This window comes from Mustela nivalis (genome assembly GCF_964662115.1).
Source record: "Mustela nivalis genome assembly, chromosome: 11".
Classification (NCBI taxonomy): Eukaryota; Metazoa; Chordata; class Mammalia; order Carnivora; family Mustelidae; genus Mustela; species Mustela nivalis.
In genome coordinates this window covers 86,271,186-86,291,693 of record NC_139030.1, presented here as the reverse complement: position 1 = coordinate 86,291,693, position 20,508 = coordinate 86,271,186, and the positions used below count along the sequence as shown (strand labels likewise).

General features: G+C 54.7%; 1 protein-coding gene across 2 annotated transcripts in view; it reads left to right on the top strand.

Moving 5' to 3' along the window:
* PNKD (PNKD metallo-beta-lactamase domain containing) overlaps positions 1-15,329 on the top strand; it is a 60,980-nt gene extending 45,651 nt beyond the window's left edge. For both annotated transcript variants that reach the window (XM_082691532.1, XM_082691533.1), the window contains 8 exons: positions 8,939-9,054; positions 9,237-9,349; positions 9,968-10,026; positions 10,758-10,850; positions 11,196-11,359; positions 12,059-12,145; positions 12,987-13,102; positions 13,403-15,329. In XM_082691532.1, the coding sequence (XP_082547658.1) occupies positions 8,939-9,054; positions 9,237-9,349; positions 9,968-10,026; positions 10,758-10,850; positions 11,196-11,359; positions 12,059-12,145; positions 12,987-13,102; positions 13,403-13,576 (922 nt within the window). In that variant the 3' untranslated portion in view covers positions 13,577-15,329. The remainder of the gene's footprint in view (positions 1-8,938; positions 9,055-9,236; positions 9,350-9,967; positions 10,027-10,757; positions 10,851-11,195; positions 11,360-12,058; positions 12,146-12,986; positions 13,103-13,402) is intronic.
* The last annotated feature ends 5,179 nt before the right edge of the window (positions 15,330-20,508 follow it).

The window sequence follows — 20,508 nt, the reverse complement described above, 5'->3', positions numbered from 1 at the left end:
TGGTTTCCTCAGTTTTGAGAAAACGTCAAACACTGAGTCTCCTTCTGTTCCTAAGGGTCCTGGCCCCGTCCCAGTAGCACTCCAGGCCCCTCGGCCCTCAGACAGGCCCTGGTTGGATTTCATAAAGAGCTCCCTGTCCGGTGCAAAGCCTGGGTCAGGCTGTGTCCTGGGGGAGAATGAGGGGAGATGGTGAAAGTACCCCCTGACCAGAGGCCTCTGCAACCTGGGCCTGCCTGTTGAGGCCCAGTGGTGGTCAGGGCCCAGAGGGAGCTTGGTCTGACTGACACTTGAGAGCCCTCAGGCCTCTCTCACTGCCCGAGGGAGGAGGGGAAGAAGAACTCCATTGTGTGTTCCGCACTGGGTGTCTGGGAGGGGGAGGGGCTGTGTCTCAGTCCCCAGCTGGCCCACAGGCCTCCCACGGGACTAGAAGTTCAGACTCACAAGCCAGAGAACCCATGCTCTCTGTTCAGTGAAGCTGGAGTGAAAGGTGTGCCTGTGACCCCTCACTGGGGTGACCTGGGCTGTGTCCCAGCTCTAACCCCTCAGGGAGGGCCCCTGAGGACAACTGCAGGGGATCACCCCAGGCAATCTGCCCCAATCCCCTCCCAAACCTGCACTGTGGTTTTTCTGAGTCCCAGGAGACCAATTAAGAAACTTACTTTTGTTTTTGGTGAAGTGACAGTGGGTATTCTGGGCCCCAGAACTGCTGAATCAGAATTCAGGCGAGGGGCCAGGGCATGGGGTCTAGGGATGGGGGTGGGGGTGGGGAGTGTGGGTGCAGGGAGAGCAGGCCGAAGAGGAGAAGGTACAAATCTTCCTGTTTAACTAGCACCTCCAGATTTCTGCTGATGCCTGGGAACCCCAGGGCAGGGAGTTTGAATCCCACATTAGGCCCTGGGGTGTCAGCTGCATCTTATAAATCATGTGGCCTTTCCAGGCCAAGCTGCCCCTTCACAGGGGAGGAGCACTTGGTTTCACAGGGAGGGAAATTGAGGCAGGGAGTGCATTCCTGCTTCTTGCCTCTGGCAACAGAAGAAAGGAAGCCACAGGGGCCCATTTGATGGGGCAGTGACTCCCAGCAAGGTTTGGGGGTGGGGGAGCTAGCAGATGAGACAGATTCTTCTTCCCAGTGACTCCTTCCCTTTCACATGTTCCTCCTGGCTGGGATCTGTTCTATTTTCCTGCTCTTCTGCCCAGGGAACCATCAACGCCTTCATAAACCCAGGATTAGGAATCAGAGCCCTGAATTGAAAGGGACCTTCAAGATTCTCCAGTTCAGGGTTTCTTCCCCAGAGGGCTGTGGGGTCTCTGAGCCTCCATTCATCAGCGAAATGTGGCATGTGTAATGAGGTCGCCTCAAGTCTGGTCTCGAAAAGACCAAAATCAGTGATCTAAGAGGTCCCAGCAGCCAGATCCGGGCTGTGTGTCTGGGTCCCTGAAACCACCCTGATGTAGCATTTTTCTCAACAGAGGCCCTCAGAGGAGGTGGGTCGACCTGAAAATACTTCAGGCCCACTCATGTCATCCTCTGCCCTCGTTCAGGATTTGGGGAGGATGCCAACAGTCACACATGTGAACTCCAGGATCAGGATGCTGGGGTTGAATCTCTGCCCCTCGCTCGCTTTGCTGTGATCTGGGTGGACACTTTCCCACATTTCCGGGCTTCCGTGTCCTTGTCTATACCATGGAGGAACGAATAGTAGCTGCCTCCAGGTTGTTTGGAGGGGGACAGGAGATGACTGATGGGAGACATTGAACTCAGGGCTGCCCGGGGGTGTGGCTGGGGAGAGATAAGCCCATGAGCTGCGGAGGCATGCTCTAACCTGCGTGGACAGACCCCCCCTTCCCGTCCAGTGCTCCCTCCATCTCCTCCATTTAGTGGCCCTGGGCCCCGACCCCAGAGCCTGGGAAGTTGGGATTTTGTGCCCTGTGACACAGCCCCACCCATGCCCTTGGGTCTAGGTGACCTGGTTATCAGAGCACCCGGCTGGGCCGGGTGTGTGGGTGCTGCAGGGAGAGGGAGGGACTTGGACAGCCAATGGGTGAGCAGGGGAGGGGAGAGCAGGGGCAGAGGTGGTTGCAACTTGGGCCTCCCAAGCCCCCACCAGACTTCACAAGGTCCACAGGCAGACGTGGGGCCCACTGAGTGGATAGAGCCTTCTCTCCTCCAGGTTGCTGCTTCCCACCTGCATACTGGCCTCCCCTGCCCCACAACCCCAGCCTTTGCTGGCCACTAAGCCAGCATTCTCTGAGAGCCAATTTGTGTTGTGCTGGTGCTGGGGTACTCCAGCGGGGGGGTTGTGCAGAGGAGCCACACAGAGCAGGCTGGGTCACCAGCCGAGTCCACCTACCCCGTGCATGGCACTGATTAGACACCTGGTAGAAGTGGATAAGGCCCTACCACTGGGGGGCTCAGCTCCTGCCACCCCCCGGGGTGGGGGTGGGTAGGGGGAGGCCGAGTGCTCCAGATGGAGCAGAAGAGGGTGGCTTTCTGCGGGGGCCATCAGGAGGGGGGCTTGAGCCGAGCTCTGAAGGATACTTAGGGGTCTAGTCAATGGAGAAGGCCTGGAGGGTATTCGAGGCCAGAGAGCAGGAGCCAGTCGCAATGGTAGTACGAGGCTGGCGGGAGGTGTCTCAGGCGTGCAAAAGCAGGTAGAGAATATAGCAACTCCCCGACCTCCTAGCTTCGGCAACAAAATATCATGGACCCGTGAAGTCTCTGTGCCCACCTCCCAGCCGACCTCCTCCCTGCCTGCGTGGGAACCCTGCTGAGCTGTACAGTGACTGTCCTCTCAGCCACCTTGGTTCTTTCCCTACACCCGATTGTATCCCCAGGCAATCTGCATAGTGGTTTTGCGTACTTTGACATTTTTATTTATCTTGTATTATTTTTTAAAGATTTTATGTGTGTATTTGAGAGCAAGCGCATAGGCACAGGAGTGGGGGAGGGGCAGAGGGAGAGGAAGAAGCAGACTCCCCCTGAGCATGGAGTAGGATCTCCCCCCCGCCCCCCATCATGACCTGAGCCAAAGGCAGACATTTAACTGACTGAGCCCCCAGGCGACCTGCTTTGACAGTTTTAATAACTACTCTCAGATTGTCTGTTTCCCTGGTAGCATGTCTGTTAGCTTAATGTGTATTTGAGTTTCGTGCACGTTGAGACCTGGTGCTCTAGATGGTTCTGGTTGTGGGACACACTCCTGTCACCAGCGGGGAGCCCCTGGAGGCTCCCAAGCAAGAGCGGGGCTCATTCAGGTGTCGATCTGAGAACTTAAAGTTTTCCATTGGTTTGCGGTTTGGGCGGAGAGCTGAGGAAAGGCTTTCGCAAGGGCCTGCTGAAGAGCTCCCAGGGCCTGTTCCCAGGCGAGACCCATGCTGAGGCTTGGGGGAGGGGAAACTGAGAGGATTCGGTTTTGGTAGCCTGTGTGTCAGGGAGAGAGTTAAATGCCAGCTCAAGTTTGTGTCCCTGGGAGAGTGACAAGGCCTTTCCCAGAGAGAGAGAGGCTGTAGGGGGTAAGGGGAAGAGCTGACAAGCATGGATTTGGGCTCCTGGCAGCAGGCCTAGGAAGGAGCCACAGCTCTGAGACTGGAGAGAGTCACACAGAAGTCTTTGTCAGGGAAAAAGCAGGCCTAGGGACAGGATCCCAGGGTCCCTGCGTCCTCGCCCCTGCCTCTCACCCAAGCCAGCGTTCCCCTGCTCTGTATAGTGACCCAGACTTCAGGCCCATGAGGCCACCTCGTCCCTTCCCCCACAGCCAAGCAGCGCACCCATCTCAGGTCTGGCATCCGTTCCCACCTACCTCCACCTGACCCCTCCAGTCCAAGCCCTGGTCAGGTCCCCCACTGGCAACTCAGTTCCTCTTGCCACCTGCCACTCTGCTGCCTTTCACCGCTCCCTCCAACACGGCAGGCCAGCAAACTCTTAGAAAGGGAATCAAAGCATGTGCCTCCTGCTTTAAAACCTACCAGCAATTTCTGTCCGCCCCACCATAGCCTGGCCCCTGACCACTCCGCTGACCCCTTCCCTGGCACTCTCCATCCCTCCAGCCCTGCCTGGCAATTTCTAGAATATGCCTTCCTGCTTTGGGGCCTGAGGACTGCTCGGACAGTCTGCACTCCCTCTCTCCTTTGGGCTCCCGGCTCCAGTGTGACCCTCAGGGAAGAGCCAGGCCTTCCACAGTCAGACTCTCCTCCCTCGCCAGCTGCACTCGACCACTTGCCTCTCATTAATGTGTTTCCTAGTTTGGCTCTGTCAGCCCCCCAGAGTTGCCATATAAACGTCCATATAAACTCTTAACTACTGCTGTCTGCCCAGCGCCCAGCACGTGAAGCAAGGTTTGCAGAAGACAGTGAATGCATGAAGGGGGCCTTGTTCACTGCAGCCTCCCAGTGCATGGCCCCTGTCCTCATGGACTTGACCTTCCCTTGGGGAGAAAGCATGCCTAAGAAGCATCCAGTAAGGGAAGACAGGCAACAACTATCAGTCCCTCCTGAATGTGGACAGCCATTTCCAACAGCTGTGATGGGGGCCTGGCTGAATTCGGGAAGGAAGTGACAGTTGCTAAACCTTCCACCCACCCGGCCCTTGGCAGACTATTCACACTTGTTATCTCGTTGTATATCTCTGCATGTTCACACAGTCCTGCAGGACTAAGTCTTGGTGTCGCCACTTTGTAGATGAGGAAGCCGATCTAAGAGACCAGTAACTCACCCAAGGAGACAGGGCTGGGAGCGCCAAGCCATAACTGGCACCCAGAGTTTTCTGTTGCTGGGGCCCGGGCCCTTCCCATAAGTCTAAGTTGGAAGGAGTGAGGTCAGGAGCAGGACTCCGAGCATGGATGCGAGGTGGTGTCGGGGCACAGAGGAAAATGATTTTATTGACTTATTTGTGATCTTTTGAGTTTTCATTCTGAAATAATTTCAGACTTGTGGAAACAGTACACAGGATCCCCCAAAGACCTCTCACCCAGCTCCCCTGAATGTTCTGTCTCCCATAACCACAGACAGCAAAACCAAGATGTTAAATTAACATCCATATAAACTCTTAACTACTCTCCAGACCTTACTGACATTTTTCCAGTTGTCCCACTACCATTCCTCTTCTGGTCTAAAGTGCAGTCCAGAATATTTATGTTGTCCCAACCAGTCCCCTCCTGTTAGGCATGTCTGTCGTGCCGACTCTGTGATTACAACAGCATAGAACAGGGAGTCAGCAGCCCCTGCCAGCTAGCTCCCTTCCTCCCCGCGGGGACTTTTCTACTTCCTGTCAGTCCAGTTCTTGGTAAGCCTTCCCCAGATTCTGGCCCCGAGTGCTCCCTTGCTTCTTGGAAATGTCACCTCCAGAGCAGCCTTCCTTGAGGTCACCATTCTCTGTTCTGTTGCCCAGTTTGGTTTTATCCTCTTGACTTGACAATGTATTTGTCATCCTGTCTGTCCCACTAGCATATAAGCTGCCAGAGGGCAGTGACTCTGCCTTACTCCGCCCAAAGCAAAGCCAGGCCTCACTAAATACCGTTGAATGGGTGAAAGTGGAAGATCTGGAACTGATTTGAAAATGAAAACAGAGGGGCGCCTGGGTGGCTCAGTTTAATTGTCTGCCTCTGGCTGAGATCATGATCCCAGCATCTTGGGATTGAGCCCCACATCAGGCTCCCTGCTCAGTGGGAAGCCTGCTTCCCCCTCTCCTGCTTCCCCTGCTTGGTTTCCTGAGAGTCTCACTGTCTCTCTCTCTCTCTCCGTCAAATAAATAAATAAAATCTTAAAAAAAAAAAAAAAAAAGAAAAGAAAATGAAACAGAAAGAGGGCTGGGCCTCCTGGATGGCTGGCTCAGTGGGTTGGGCATCTGCCTTCAGCTGGGGTCCTAATTCCTGGGTCCTGCTCAGTGGGGAGCCTGTTTCTCCCCTTCCCACTGTTGCTCCCCCTGGTTGTACTCTCTATCTCTGTCAAATATATAAATAAAGTCTGAAGGAAGGGAGGGAGGGAGGGAGGAAAGAGGAAGGGAGGGTAGGAGCCTATGGAAACTGGACATAAAGACACAGAAAGCATGGCAAAACCCTGCCACAGGGTATCCAAATTCCCCACGCATACAGGTGCACAGGCACCTGGAGCAGGGATGGCAATGATTAATCTCTAATGCAGTCATGGAAACCTGCTCATTTTTTTTTTTTTAAAGATTTTTTTTTTTATCCATTTGACAGAGAGAAGTCACAAGTATACAGAGAGGCAGGCAGAGAGAGAGAGAAGCAGGCTCCCTCTGAGCAGAGAGCCCGATGCGGGCCTCGATCCCAGGACCCTGAGATCATGACCTGAGCCGAAGGCAGCGGCTCAACCCACTGAGCCACCCAGGCGCCCAAAACCTGCTCATTTTTGACCAACTTATTTGTAGACAATGAGCTAGCTCTTCCCAGAGGGGCCTCAAGAGCTGCTGTCCCTGCCCCCTCCGCCCCAAGAAAGACACAGCAAATCTCCATCGACCTTTAGGGTCTACCATCTACCCCCAACCCTGCACCTCGACTCGTCTCAGCCTTTTTTTTTTTTTTTTTTTTAAGATTTTTTTTATTTGAGAGAGAGAGAGAGCGAGCTGGAGAGTGAGCAAGCAGGGAGGAGGGGCAGAGGGAGAAGAAGAAGCGGATTCCACGCTGAGCAAGGAGCCCGACATGGGGCTCCATCCCAGCATCCTGAGATCATGACCTGAGGTGAAGGCAGACACTTAACCAACGGAGCCACCGAGATGCCCCTTCTTTGTCTCAGTCTTAATCAGCCAGATTTTTCTTTTCTGACTGACTTGCTGGATAACCTTTAACATGGACACAGGAGGCTTTTGTAAGCCCCCCGCCCCTGGCCCAACACCCCACCCTGGTCTCATTTTTCCTTCTGAGAGGCTGAGGTGTGAGACAGCTTGAGGTGGCTGGTCCTGTGCTGGCTGGGCTGCGCACAGTATTCGCAGGGCCCAGTGGAAAACGGAATCCAGAGCCTCTTCCTCAAAGAGCAGGAAAAGGTTGCGATGAAACATTCTAAAATATCGGGGCGCCTGGGTGGCTCAGTGGGTTAAAGCTTCTGCTTTCGGCTCAGGTCATGATCCCAGAGTCCTGGGATCGAGCCCCGCATCGGGCTCTCCGCTCAGCAGGGAGCCTGCTTCCTCCTCTCTCTCTGCCTGCCTCTCTGCCTACTTATGATCTCTGTCTGTCAGATAAATAAATAAAATCTTTAAAAAAAAAATTCTAAAATATAAGTTTTTCCTTTCTTCTACAATTTCTTGTCCTGATGTTTTTCATTTGCTACTTAACATCAGCCTAAGTAAAGAAAATTTAAAAATCTAAATTATCAGCATTAATTTTGCCTTTTGCTTTATTATTATACAATCCCAGCTTTTTGTTTTTGTTTAAGAGGGAGAGGATCCCAAGCAGGCCTCACCCCCAGCACAGGGCGCTATTCCCTGACGCTGAAGCCAGGACCTGAGCTGAAATGAGTGGGAGGCTCAACCAGCTGAGCCACCCAGGCACCCTTGTACAATCCGTTTCAAATGCAAATATAAGACATTTAAGTCACATATGAAATCACCGAAACTGCAATACACCTTCCTAGCTTGTACGCAGATATGTATTTAGTTCTTACCCAAGCAGTGGAAATGCTGCACAGAACGGAATTACCTGTTTCTATTTTCACTTTTGGTACGCCCACATTCTGCAGCCCCGTCTGCCTTTGGATTACTAATGAGCCAGGGTGGACGGAAGGGACAGGACAGTCGGGCTACCCTCTATCCCTTGCCTCCTGTAGCAAGGTTTGCAGCCAAAATGGATCTTACAGGGAAGTAACACAAGTGAAAGGATGGGGCAGGATTTCTTGGTCATTTGTGTTTCTTAGAACACCTTCTTCCTGCATTTGAAACAAGTTCTGGTTTGGACCAAAGGAGTGGCCTCTCGGGCCCTCACACAGTCATAGGTGTATAGTCACTTTGGAACCCATTTGAGTCTTGGTGGGGCCACCATATTCCTGTGATCCTTGGCACCGTGAATGGGGTAGGGGGGCATCAGGGACCAAGCATGCGCAAATTGTGTGGCCTCCGACTTCACTTTTTTCACTTCCGGGACACACAGCCAAGGGCAAAATCATTAAGAATTTCAGGATGGTGGCAGTGGAGCGTTGAGCCCACCGTGGGGCCCTGCGCGACTGCGCTTCTCACACATGCCCCTGCGGCTCTCCTTGCATGCTGCCGTCCTGTGTTTGGAGGACTCTGTTAGTCACAAGACCCCTCTTTGTGTCGGGTTTTTCCGCCTTTTCCATATGTAGCCTGGGACGGCCTGACATGGCGAGAAGACGGAGAGCGGTCAGGCCATCCCGCTTCATTACTCCCTACTTCCTCCTCCAACCCGCCAGACTGCACTTTCTATAGTTTCCCCAAACACGGCCCTGCTGTCTGCTGCCTCTGGGCCTTGCCTGTTTCCTCCGCCCCAGAGGCTCTCGGAGTTTGGTCCCTGGGCCCCAGCAACCAGCATCACCTGGAGCTTGTTAGAAATGCAAATTCCCGGGTCCCACCCGAGCCGGGCTGAGGAGCGCAGACGGGGTGATGGGGCAAAGAATCTGGCTCAGCAGCTCCCCGCGTGATGTGATGCTCTCCTGCTCTTTGAAACTACTTTTTTACACCTCGTTTCAGCTGCGTAACTCCTACACCGTTTGTGGAATAAACCTCTCACCCTCTCGAGTCCCTTCCGTGAATCCCTGCGTTCCCATCTCCGCGGATGGCCCTGGGGCTTTGGGTGTGTCTGTCCCATTCTCAATCTTGGCCTGACGACTAAGCAGGGCAAACAGTAGGCACACAGTGACAGGAGAGATGCGGGGACTGGGGGTGTGGCCAAGGGTGTGGGGGCGGGACCCTTGCGCCGGGGGCGGGGCCGAGCGTGCGGGGGGCGGAGCTGAGCGCAGATTTCCCGCCCTGCAGGTACAGTCTGTACACCCGCACCTGGCTGGGGTACCTCTTCTATCGCCAGCAGCTGCGCAGGGCTCGGAATCGCTACCCCAAAGGCCACTCCAGAACCCAGCCCCGCCTCTTCAACGGTGAGCTCTGGCTGCCCCGGGCCAGCATGGCCCCAAGCTGTGCCCACCCACCCTCCCCGCATCGTATACTGCCCACTCACCACCACCACCACCACCACCACCACCACCCCACAACCTCCCCCACCGCCAATCGCTGGGCTCCTTGGCCGGAACCCCGCCCACAGCCCATCTCTGTCCTCCAGGAGTGAAGGTGCTTCCCATCCCTGTCCTCTCAGACAACTACAGCTACCTCATCATCGACACCCAGGCCCGGCTGGCTGTGGCTGTGGACCCCTCAGACCCTCAGGCCGTACAGGTGAGGGGAGGATTGGGGGACAGTGGTAATTTGGGTCACCTTGGGGACTGGCAGCTTTCCCTCACTGGAGAGGGGCTGTTCCTGATCCCTCTGCCAGTGGGATGTGCCCCCTCCTTGTGCCCTCACACACAGACCCCAACATGCAAGAACACACAGAGCCCCCCAAAACCACAATATGGGGGAGGGGCCAGAGCCCAGGGCATGGCCTGGGGAGTGGGGGACCTACAGCTTGGGGGAACCGGAGCCAGAGGGAAGGGGATGCAGATTCAGGACCGTGGTCTGAGGTTTCTTGTGTGTCTCACTCTCTGTGGTGCCTTTCTGACCCTCTAACTTCTCTCCTCATCTGTGCCTGTTGGTGTCTGGGTCTCTCCATCTTTCCTTCCCATTTCTTATTTCTCTGTGGATGTGTGTACCTGTGTGTTCCCCTGCCCCTCGAGCCTCCCTCCACCCACCTCCCCATGATCTCCCCTGTGCTGTGGCTCAGCTTCAGCTGCCCCCCTTCTCCCCAGCCTCCTCCCTACCCTCTCATTCTCCCTGCGCTCTGCTCTCACCCGGCACCTGTGCCCCCGCCCCCGCTACACACCACCCCTCCATCTCAGTGCCTCCTCTCTCCCCCAGGCTTCCATTGAAAAGGAGGGCGTTAATTTGGTTGCCATCCTCTGCACCCACAAGCACTGGTAAGGGGCTGGGGTGGGGGCCTGGGTCCAGAAGATCTTCCCTGGCCAACCCTTGCCCCTGTGGGCTTGGCAGGACTAGACCCAGGGAGGAGAGGCTGGGCTGGGGGGGGGGGCAGGGAGTCGGGATGCAAGGAACCTACCTTCTTCATAAAGTCTCGGGGGGCACCAGCAAAAAAGGAGGGAAGGGGCAGGTCTCCCACCGTGGGGCTTATCAGGCTCCTGGAGCCCTAGAGGAGGACAGGACAGGCATTTATCTTTCATTCCTGAGGCACGTATTAGATATCCACTGTGTCTGGGACATGGGCAAACCCTGTGAGTTCTTCCCTTGAGGAGATTATAGTTGGGTAGGGGAGATAGCCCTGCGTGATCAGGTACAACAATGACAGACATTTAGATGGCATTTGGCACAAGGTACAGGAGGTGGGGGGGCTCTTGGTGAAGTGTGACCAGATCCACTTGGAGGACTTACAGGCTGATGGCCCTGAAGCTGAGAGAATCCAAAAAGATCGGCGGGCACTGGCTGGGCGAGGGAGGGGAGGGGTGGCAGGTCGTGGAGATGACATTGCGAGCAGGGGAGCAGCTCGAACAAAGGCCTAGAGGTGTGGACAGCTTGGCTCAGTTCAGAAGCCCGGGGCTCAAGGCTTGAAGGCCTAGAGATCTGGAACAAGGAAGGCAAGGAGGCCTAGTACTGTTGCCCCTTAAAGTTCCTTCCTGTCTCTGCTGTCCTCCAGGGACCACAGTGGAGGGAACCGTGACCTCAGCCGGCGGCACCAGGACTGTCGGGTGTACGGGAGCCCTCAGGACGGCATCCCCTACCTCACCCAGTAAGTCCCTGTCCTGGGGTGGGTGGCCCTTCCATTCGCCCCTTCCCACACCCTGTCCTGTAGTCGAGTACTGTAGGAGTGCCAGCAGCTGGATCTTTGCTGACCCCCTTCCTGGCCCTTGGAGGGCAGATCACAGCCCACCCCCCAACTCATCCAGCCATGGTCCCCGAGAGTGGGAGAGGCGAGAGTTTGGATCTGAAGCCCTGGGCACTGTCAGTGCCTTCCCTTTCCGGTGTGGAAGCCCTGCCTCCTTCAATTCACCAAACTTCTTGGGCATCGGGTGGGGCAAGGCCCAGCACAGTCCAGGCTCTAGCACCTTCTCTCCCCTGCTGCCTTGCTTCTCAGCCCCCTGTGTCATCAAGATGTGGTTAGCGTGGGACGACTTCAGATCCGGGCTCTGGCCACCCCAGGCCACACGCAAGGCCATCTGGTCTACCTGCTGGACGGGGAGCCCTACAAGGGTCCCTCCTGTCTCTTCTCAGGGGACCTCCTCTTCCTCTCTGGCTGTGGTGAGTTCCCCCCCACCAAAAGGGAAGTGGGAGCGGGGGTGGATAGAAAGGAGGGAGAGGTCAGGGCTGAAACCCAAAGACGGCACAGCTCCATGCAGTGCATGAAAACTTTGCTTTCAGTGCAGACACTGCCTTGCTGTTATGCCCGTCCGGGTGAGCCCGTGGTTTTTAATACCCTTGCAACTTCCCACAGAGGATGCACAGAACGAGATGATGCTTGTCACAGAGTACAGACCTGGCAGGGCGTGGGTTTCCACTGGGCGGAGCCTAGTTCTTCGTACCTGGAGAGACTCGGTTACAAAAAGTAGAGAAGCCCTGAATGCGAGGGTGACCTGTGGGTAGGGAAGGATCACAGTCCCAGGCTGTGTGGAGTCTCAGAGCGCAGCCATGGAAAAGAGTCACCCCACACCAACTGTGCTTGGGGCCCTGGGCACTCAGCCTGATGCTTCCGTCCCCCTCTCCATCCACATGTCAGTATGTGCAGTGCAGGCCTTGCCACAGGCTTGGTTGGGGAGTGAGCATGTGGGCTCAGCAACCAGTGGGAAGGAGGGTGTAGATGCCTGGGGGTGGGGGTGGCAGGGGCCAGGATGAGAGCTGGTGGCCAGTCCCAGCTGTGCACGCTGGTCCCCAGCCCGCTCCCTGTACCTTACACCGAGCTGTGTTCTTGTACCTTGTGACACACCCGCCGCCCCTCGCCAGGACGGACCTTTGAGGGCACCGCAGAGACCATGCTGAGCTCCCTGGACACGGTGCTGGGGCTAGGGGATGACACTCTGCTGTGGCCTGGTGAGGTCCCCTTCCTCCTCCTCTCTCACTCCCTTACAGCCCCAGCTGCCCCTGCAACTGGCCCAGAGGGGATACCACTCCACCTCCAGTGGCTCCTCGGAGCCAGCTCGAGCCATGAGGGCAGAGCCCCCTTCATTCTGGAATACTGGCTTGGAACGCGCCTCTACTTCTCATGCCAGCTGCCCCTGACAGCCAGCCCTCGGCCTCCGGGGAGCCCTGTAGGCCCCGGGGCAGCCCAGAGATGGCTGATATTTTACAGCCAGAGCCAAGAACAGAAAATCACCTTCGCTTATCAGAGAAGTCAGTAAACCCAACTCTGCGCATGTCCACTGCAGGCACCCATACCCCACATTGCATGTGCATCTGTCCCCAGGTGTGTATGTGGCATGTCCGTCCATCCGTCCGTCCAGACACTGCACATCCCTACATATGTCCACAAACGTCGGATAGCTGTAGATTCTCAAGCACATCACTGAGATGTCAGCTAATCCTCAGAACATAGATTTACCCATCCATTCATTTGACAAACACTTGATGGAATGCCGAACGCATGCCAGCCTCTGTCCTAGGCACTGGGGACACATCTGTGTTCTGGTAGTATTATCTGCTCCACGTGCCAGACGACAAAACTGCGGCTCAGGTGCCATGACTCTGCTGAGGTTGCACAGCTGTGCAGGGGCAGCGTGAGGGCTAGGAGGCAGGGCTCCCGGGCGGCTGGGGCTCTCCCAGCCCTCCCCCTGGCCATCAGGTGCCTGGGGGGAAGGAGGACTTTTTCTAACCGCACTGCTGCTCTCTGTGCCTGGCATCTTGGTCCCTCCCCTCCCCGCCCCTTGGGCCTCAGGTCATGAGTACGCAGAAGAGAACCTGGGCTTCGCAGGTGTGGTGGAGCCTGAGAACCTGGCCCGGGAGAGGAAGATGCAGTGGGTCCAGAGACAGCGAATGGAGCGCAAGAGCACGGTGCGGGCGGGTGGGGCCTGGGGTGGGGGTGGGGGATGGGGGACATGGGGGGAGGGGGAGATAAGGTGGGGGCAGGGGGAAGTAAGGGTGGGGGGACCCCCCCAGGGCACGCCCCAGCAGGAACCCCTTCATGCTGAGCTGTGGCCTGCAGACCTGTCCCTAGAGCCCCGACATGTTTGGTGCACAGGCCTTCAAGGGAGGCCCCCTGAACCCTGAAACAGGGTCCTGGGGGGATGACTTCCCTGATTGGGTCTGTCTCCGAGACTGTCTCCACCAAACCTGGTGCCTCTTGTCCCGCAGTGCCCATCCACGCTGGGAGAGGAGCGTTCCTACAATCCGTTCCTGAGGACCCACTGCCTGGTGCTGCAGGAGGCTCTGGGGCCAGGCCCAGGCCCCACTGGGGACGATGACTACTCCCGGGCCCAGCTCCTGGAGAAGCTCCGCCAGCTGAAGGACCTGCACAAGAGCAAGTGACAGCCCCCCGCCCACGCCAGCCCATCCCCCATGGCGGGGAGTCCACCCACCGCCCGCACCATGCCATCCCCCTCATTGCTGCCACCACCACCTCCATCGGCGCTCACGGGGGGCCTCAGGGTCCAGCACTGTCGCGGGAGGAGGGACAAGGGGACGAGGCCATGAGACCGAAAGGACAGAGGCTGGTTGAAAGCTTGGAGACCCCACGGGGGGAGGCGGAGATATCCAGGGCAAGAGGAAAGGGAGAGCCTTGGGACCTCTCCAGACCCTGCTGGGAGGGGCCTCCTCCCCGGCCCCACTCCTGCCCCTGTCAAGGACGTGGAGAGTGCTGGTCACCCCTCCCTCAGGAGGGCCTCACTCTCACCTAGGGCGGCAGGAGCCAGGAGCAGGTTGAGTCCTCTTCCCCCTTCTCCCTTCCCAGCTTGGGAAAGACACTCAGGCCCCCAAAGTGGCCTGAGGTGTGGTGCCTTGGAAAAGCGGTCACTCAGAGGGGCAGCTGGGCTCCGGCGCCCTGAGACACTGGCCCTCCTCCCCAAGCCTCCCCCCTGCCCGCCCCCTTGTCCCCCACCCATGAAGGCATTTTTCAAACAGAGCCATTTCTGGGAACGCTGAAAGGGCTGGACGTCCGCATGTCTGGACAATCTCGGCCTCAGTGATCCCCCTGCAGCCTGGAAGGGGGAGGGTCCTGGTTGTCCCTGACACCGCGCCCTCAGGCTGAGGAGACAGGGGATGCTGGACTGCAGCCTGGCCAGTCAGGCTCCCTGTGCAGCTGTGTGCCTGGGGCCCAAAGGACTCTGCTTCCCAGGGGCGAGAGCCATCCTGCACCCCGGCGCGGCAGTTCTCTCCTCATGGCCCTTGTTCTTAGGAACTTCTGCCTTGTTCTCACTCCTGCTTTACCCTCCTCAGTCCCTCTCCTCTTTTGGTTATAAAACCCTTCCTCTGGCCCTCTAAAGTTTGCCAAGAACCTCCTCACGTCATCTTTCATTCGATCCTTGATCCCATCCTGGCCGGGGAAGGGGGTCCACGCAGCAGAGCGCAGAAATCAAGCCTGGGAGCAGAGAGCTATCCGCTCTCCACCGAGTGGCAGCCTCCAGGACCCCAGGCCGGAGCCCTGCCCTCTGGCTCAGCCTCTCCTCTGGTCCAGGTCCCTTTGGGGCCTCAGAGAGGATTCCTGAGGTCCTCCAGGAGGAGGCATACCTCGGGAGCCTTTGCTTCCTGTGTTCAAGCTTTCCCTCAGGCTATGCTCGCCTCTAGTGAGCTTCTGAGATGCCCCCTGCCCTCGGTTTCCCCTCATCATCCCGCCTCTGCCTCTCTCTCCAGCCGTAGTGTCTGGTACCAACTCTAGCAATACCACCAGAATACAGTCCCCACTCCCCCAACAGACACGCAGTTTCATGCCGCTGTGCCTTTGCTCATGCTGTTCCTTCAGACTGGAATGCCTTTCCCCTGCTCCTCCAGCCTTATCTGCCTGGCAAACACCCATTCATCTCTCACAATACCCCTCAAAGTCCCCCTCCTCCAGGAAGACAACCCCATGCTCCTCACCCTCCAGGCTACCTCTGCTCTTTGTAAATGCTTCTCTCGTGGCACTTCTCACATTGTATTTTACTTGTTTACATGTTTGTCTCCCCTTCTAGACTGTGAACCCTTCAGGGCATGGACTGTATCTTATGCATCTCTGTAATTCTGCGCCTAGCACGGTGCCTGGCACACAGGAGGCGCTCAATAAATCTTGAATGAATGAATAATTTAACTGGGGCTTGATCACTCCATGAGACCATCTTTATTTCTGGTTCCAGGCTGCTAACTGGGAGTTACTGAGCTCCAAGAGCCTTGGCCAGAAACAGTGCTGTAAATAAGGTCCTTGCATGCCTGTGTGGGCTTGGTCAGAATTACAACATGCTTGCCTCAGTGTCCCCCAAAGCGTGGGAGGCACAGGTGCACCTCCAGCCACAGGGAGAGGACTAGCACTGAGAGGAGAGGTCTTGGTCCTGACCTCTCTTCAACGCGTCTCTAACAGAGCCAGACTCCAGGTGGCACCTTAGTTGGTCAACTATCTTGAGTTAAACTTTAACACCCTGGTTTTGTTTTCATTGTATTTACCTTTGAGGTCCATATCTTTTTAATAATTTATTATTTATTTTAGAGGGAGAACACGGGTGCATGCAGAGGGACAGGCAGACTCCCTGCTAAGCATGGAGCCCAATGTGGGGCTCGGTGCCCCCACCCTGTGATCATGACCTGCTCTGGAATCCCAACATCAGAGACTCAACTGACTGAGTCATCCGGGCACCCCTGGGTTAATATTTTTGACACATGATAGCAGTGTTCTTTTTTCTTTTGTTTCCACAAAGTGATCGCAGTTTTCAATACATGAAAGTAATTAAGGATATTTATTGAAATAGGAATGAAGTAAAGGAGACCCTGGGCCCTGGCAGAACCCCCTTTTTTATTTGAGAGAAAGACGGTGTGAGCGGTTGTGGGTTGTGCAGAGGGAAAGGGAGACAGAGAATTGCAAGCAGACTCACCACTGAGTGCAGAGTCCAACTCTGGACTCGATCCCACAACCCTGAGATCACAACCTTTGCCAAACTCGAGAACCAGCCTCTCTCTTCTGAGCCACTCAGGCTCCCCCATAGCAGAACTCTTAAAGGTCGCTTTGTTATGCCTGAAGACTGGGCAACACTGGCCTAATTCCACATTTCCTTGGGGCCAGACCAAGGCATAGTTTTCCCACCCCTGGGCACAATTCAGCCTACTCCTCACCCGAAGCAAGGGACCTTGCCATGGGCCCCTAGATTAGGGCCGTGATTAGGGTGGGCATGGAGTAAGGGGCCATGGTCCTCACCTTCCAGAAGAGCAAGCTCTCCTTGCTCTCTTGCTCCGGGTTACTCCTGTCTTGAATGGGCAATTCCCAGGGCTAGGTCTCTTTGGGGATGCCCAGCTACAAGGGTCATTTGCGATGGTTCTCTAGGGCTGGTGAAGCATTTTCCTAGAGTCTTAGGTGATCCGCCCACTGGGACATCGCCATGAATGATGGCCCAGGCCTTTCGTGCTCCTGGCACTGACCAGCAACAACCAGGCTACCTGCCCTTTGCTTATAAGCCAACAGGTGTCTTTGGCCCTAGAGACTTGGGTTCCATTCCCAACTCTTACATGCAACATCCAAGTGACCTTGGGCAATTTCACTTCTCTGACCAACATGTTCCCTCACCTTCCACGGATATGACACCCTTGAATGTGTCAGGACATTTTCAGGTGCCAGTGACATACTCAACACTAAGGAGCTTAAACCAAGAGGAAAATTTATCAGCCGGTGAAATAAAGAAGTGGGAGATTATGTCCTGGTGAGTGCAGGCATTGCTGGATCCATGGATTCCAAGGGCAGTCTTATCATTGAGCTCAGCTTTCTTTTGCAGTGGTATCGTTGTTTGTCAGGTGTTGTCCCTGCAGTGGAAAAGACCAAGTCTGCAAGTTCCAGGCTTACAGGCTACTAGTTGGTTCATCAAGTCTAGCCGAACTTCCCCTAGTCCCAGGGGCTGAGTTTCATTGGTTCAGCTTGGGTCATGTGCCCAATCCTGAGCCAATCAGGAATTAGGGAATGGGCCCCTCTCACTGGCCAGGTTAGGTCACATGACCACACTTGGCAGGGCGGTGTCAAACCCAGCTGGAAGCTCCGCTGGCAGTGCCGAAAATGTCACCCAGAGTAGAAGGGGTCTGATACCAGAAGTGATATAAGGCAACAAAATCATTGACAGTCACCAACAAGTCCACTTATTAGAAGCTGTTAGGAGAGTCCGATGAGCAAGGGCACATGAAGTCACTTTGGAAAATGCTACATCAGATTCTTAGGGCTATAATACCTTATATAGAAGAAATGGAGGTAGACAGGTGGCCCCAAAAGTATTTGAATAATACCTAGTTTAAAAAATAACCAGCAAGCTGTTCATTTTTTCCTGAATCTCAGGCTGGCTGTCTCTAGGGGCAGGAAAGGAGAAGGGGAGGGAACACTAAGCAGGCAGCCATCAGCGCTCCGGGGAGGAACAGAGACCCGGGAAGCCACCATGTGATCGGAGTAGCCCTCTGCCTACCTGTGTGTGCTGTGGGGGGTCTTAGTCCTCCAAGCAGACTTTGAAAGTGGGTAGGAACCTAACCTAGGTGGTCAATAAACCCTAGGCAATGACACTGAGTTCCTAACCAGAGGCAAAGCCCCATCAAAGATGCAGAGAAAAACACCTGTCTTAGGGTTCTTCAGAGGAACAGAACCAACAGAAAGTGAAATGATAGATGATAGATAGGTGGGTAGACAGATAATAAGTGGGACAGGGTGGCAGGGAGAGGACTCAGAGAGGGACGGGTCTGGATAGGAACATAGGTTCTACCTCTGGTTGACCATTGGTGATGCCAGACAGGCATCTCATGTCACCGAGCCTCATTCTGGAACAACTGGGAGGACTAAGTGAGATGCACAGTGCTGTTCAGTGAAGAACACCTCCCCCTCAACACACACTGTTACTAATAAACATAGGGCCAGTCCCTCAAGGACAATAGGACAAACTGAGAACATGGATTCTGGAGAAAGCCCATCTGGGCTGCGGTCCATACTTCCATTTTTTAAAAGATTTTATTTATTAAAGAGAGAGCACGAGCCGGGGGTGGGGGGCAGCAAAAGGAGAGAGAGAAGCAGACTCCCCACTAAAAAGGGAGCCAGACCCAGCGGCTCCATCCCAGGACCGCGGGATCATGACCTGAGCCAAAGGCAGACACTTAACCAACTGAGCCCCCAGGTGCCCCCACACTTTCCATTTATTAACTGGGTGAACTTGGGCAAGTTACTTAACCTTTCTGTGCCTCCCTCTCTCCTGCATCCACTGAGGGTGTGGCTAGCACTGCCGCAGAAGCTGATTGTGAGGACCTAGTGAGTTGATACCTGCAGAGCTGAGCACAGAGTGAGGCCCTCTTCATGTTAGTGGCTGTGGTTCCTTAGATGCCGATCGCCGTGACTCAGAGGATACAGGCTGTCCCTGTCATAGATTCAGAGAGGCCAACCTGCCCAACACTGCCGCACAACTAGTAGGTCAACCTGCTACAGAGCATCCTTCCACTGGGGAACCTCCACTAGGAGGCGCTAAGGGGCGGGGGACGGTGACAAGGGTCTGTGGCAGATCTCTTTCAGACGTTTTAAAATCGGACGAACAAACTGAATGTTGATCCTTCTGTGAACCACTTTGTCACATTTCTTTCTCTGCTAGCAGGAAACGGCCAGCATAAATGGAAAGAAATGGCCGGGGCGGGGGGATGAGAAAGTTGTGGACAGACTGGCGGGAGCTCTGTGCAGCTCCAGGGGCCTGACCAAGGAGAGAGGACGGGGGAGGAGGGAAACTCTAAACAGTAAAGGGCTTGGAGAACAAATCTGCCTTCAGGCCAGGAGTGGGGGGTGCACAGTAGGGAGAGAACTACATGGGCACCCCTTCAAGAGCATCTACACCATAACTGGCTTCTTTTTTTTCCAACTTTGTCCTAATAAGCAAAAATATTTTTTCCAACTTTATGTCATTTACGTATGAAAGCAACAGGGTTTGCTTTTGTAGATCTTATTTAAATATCCTTTTATTAAAAACTCTCTTGGGGCGCCTGGGTGGCTCAGTGGGTTAAGCCACTGCCTTCGGCTCAGGTCATGATCTCAGGGTCCTGGAATCGAGCCCCACATCGGGCTCTCTGCTCAGCAGGGAGCCTGCTTCCTCCTCTCTCTCTCTGCCTACTTGTGATCTCTCTCTGTCAAATAAATAAATAAATAAATCTAAAAAAAAAAAAAAAAACCTCTCTTGATCTATCATGGACGTGGCACAAAATTCATCCTTTTAAAGTGTACAATTCAGTGATTTTTAGTATATGCACTGTTTTGTGATCATCACGATCTAATTTAAATTTTTTTAAGATTTATTTATTGATTTGAGAAAGAGAGCACGCATGTGGGGGTGGGGAAGGAGGGGCAGAAGAGGAGAGAGAAACCCAAGCAGACTCTGTGCTGATCCAGGAGCCCCACATGCGGCTTTATCCCATGATCCCGAGAGCATGACCTGAGCCAAGAGTCAGTCACTTAGTCTACTGCGCCACCCGGGGACCTCACAATCTAACTTTAGAACATTTTCATTTATCCCCAAAAGAACGCCAGTGCCCATTGGATTTCACTCCCTGCCTCTCCGGACCCACACCAGACAGCTACTGATGAGCTTTCTGTCCCCACAGGTTTATACAAATCACAAACATGGCATCAGATAGTACGTGGTCTTTCGTGACCAGCTCCTCTCGCTCAGGCTGTTCTCAAGGCTCGTGTTCCAGCACCTGTGCATACTTTACTCTTCTTATGGTTGAATAATATTGCATTGTGTGTATATACACCATATTTTGTTTATCCGTTAGTCAGTTGACAGACAGCTGGGTTCTTTCCACTTTTTGGCTGTCATGAATAATGGTGCTATGAACATCTGTGTACGGGTTTTTGTGCCAACAGATGTTTTCAGTTCTCTTGCATATATACCTAGGAGTGGAATTGCTGAGTCATATAGTAACTCCACATTCAACTTTTTGAGGAACTAACAGACTACCTTGTAAAGTCGTTGTGAGTTTTCTTTTTTTTTTTTTTTTTTTTTTTTTTAAAGATTTTATTTATTTATCAGAGAGAGAGGGGGAGAGAGCGAGCACAGGCAGACAGAATGGCAGGCAGAGGCAGAGGGAGAAGCAGGCTCCCCGCTGAGCAAGGAGCCCGATGTGGGACTCGATCCCAGGACGCTGGGATCATGACCTGAGCCGAAGGCAGCTGCTTAACCAACTGAGCCACCCAGGCGTCCCCGTTGTGAGTTTTCTTAATGCCGCTGACAGTTGCTTATGTGCAGAGAAAGGCTTCTTCAGAATGCACTGTGGCTTTTAAA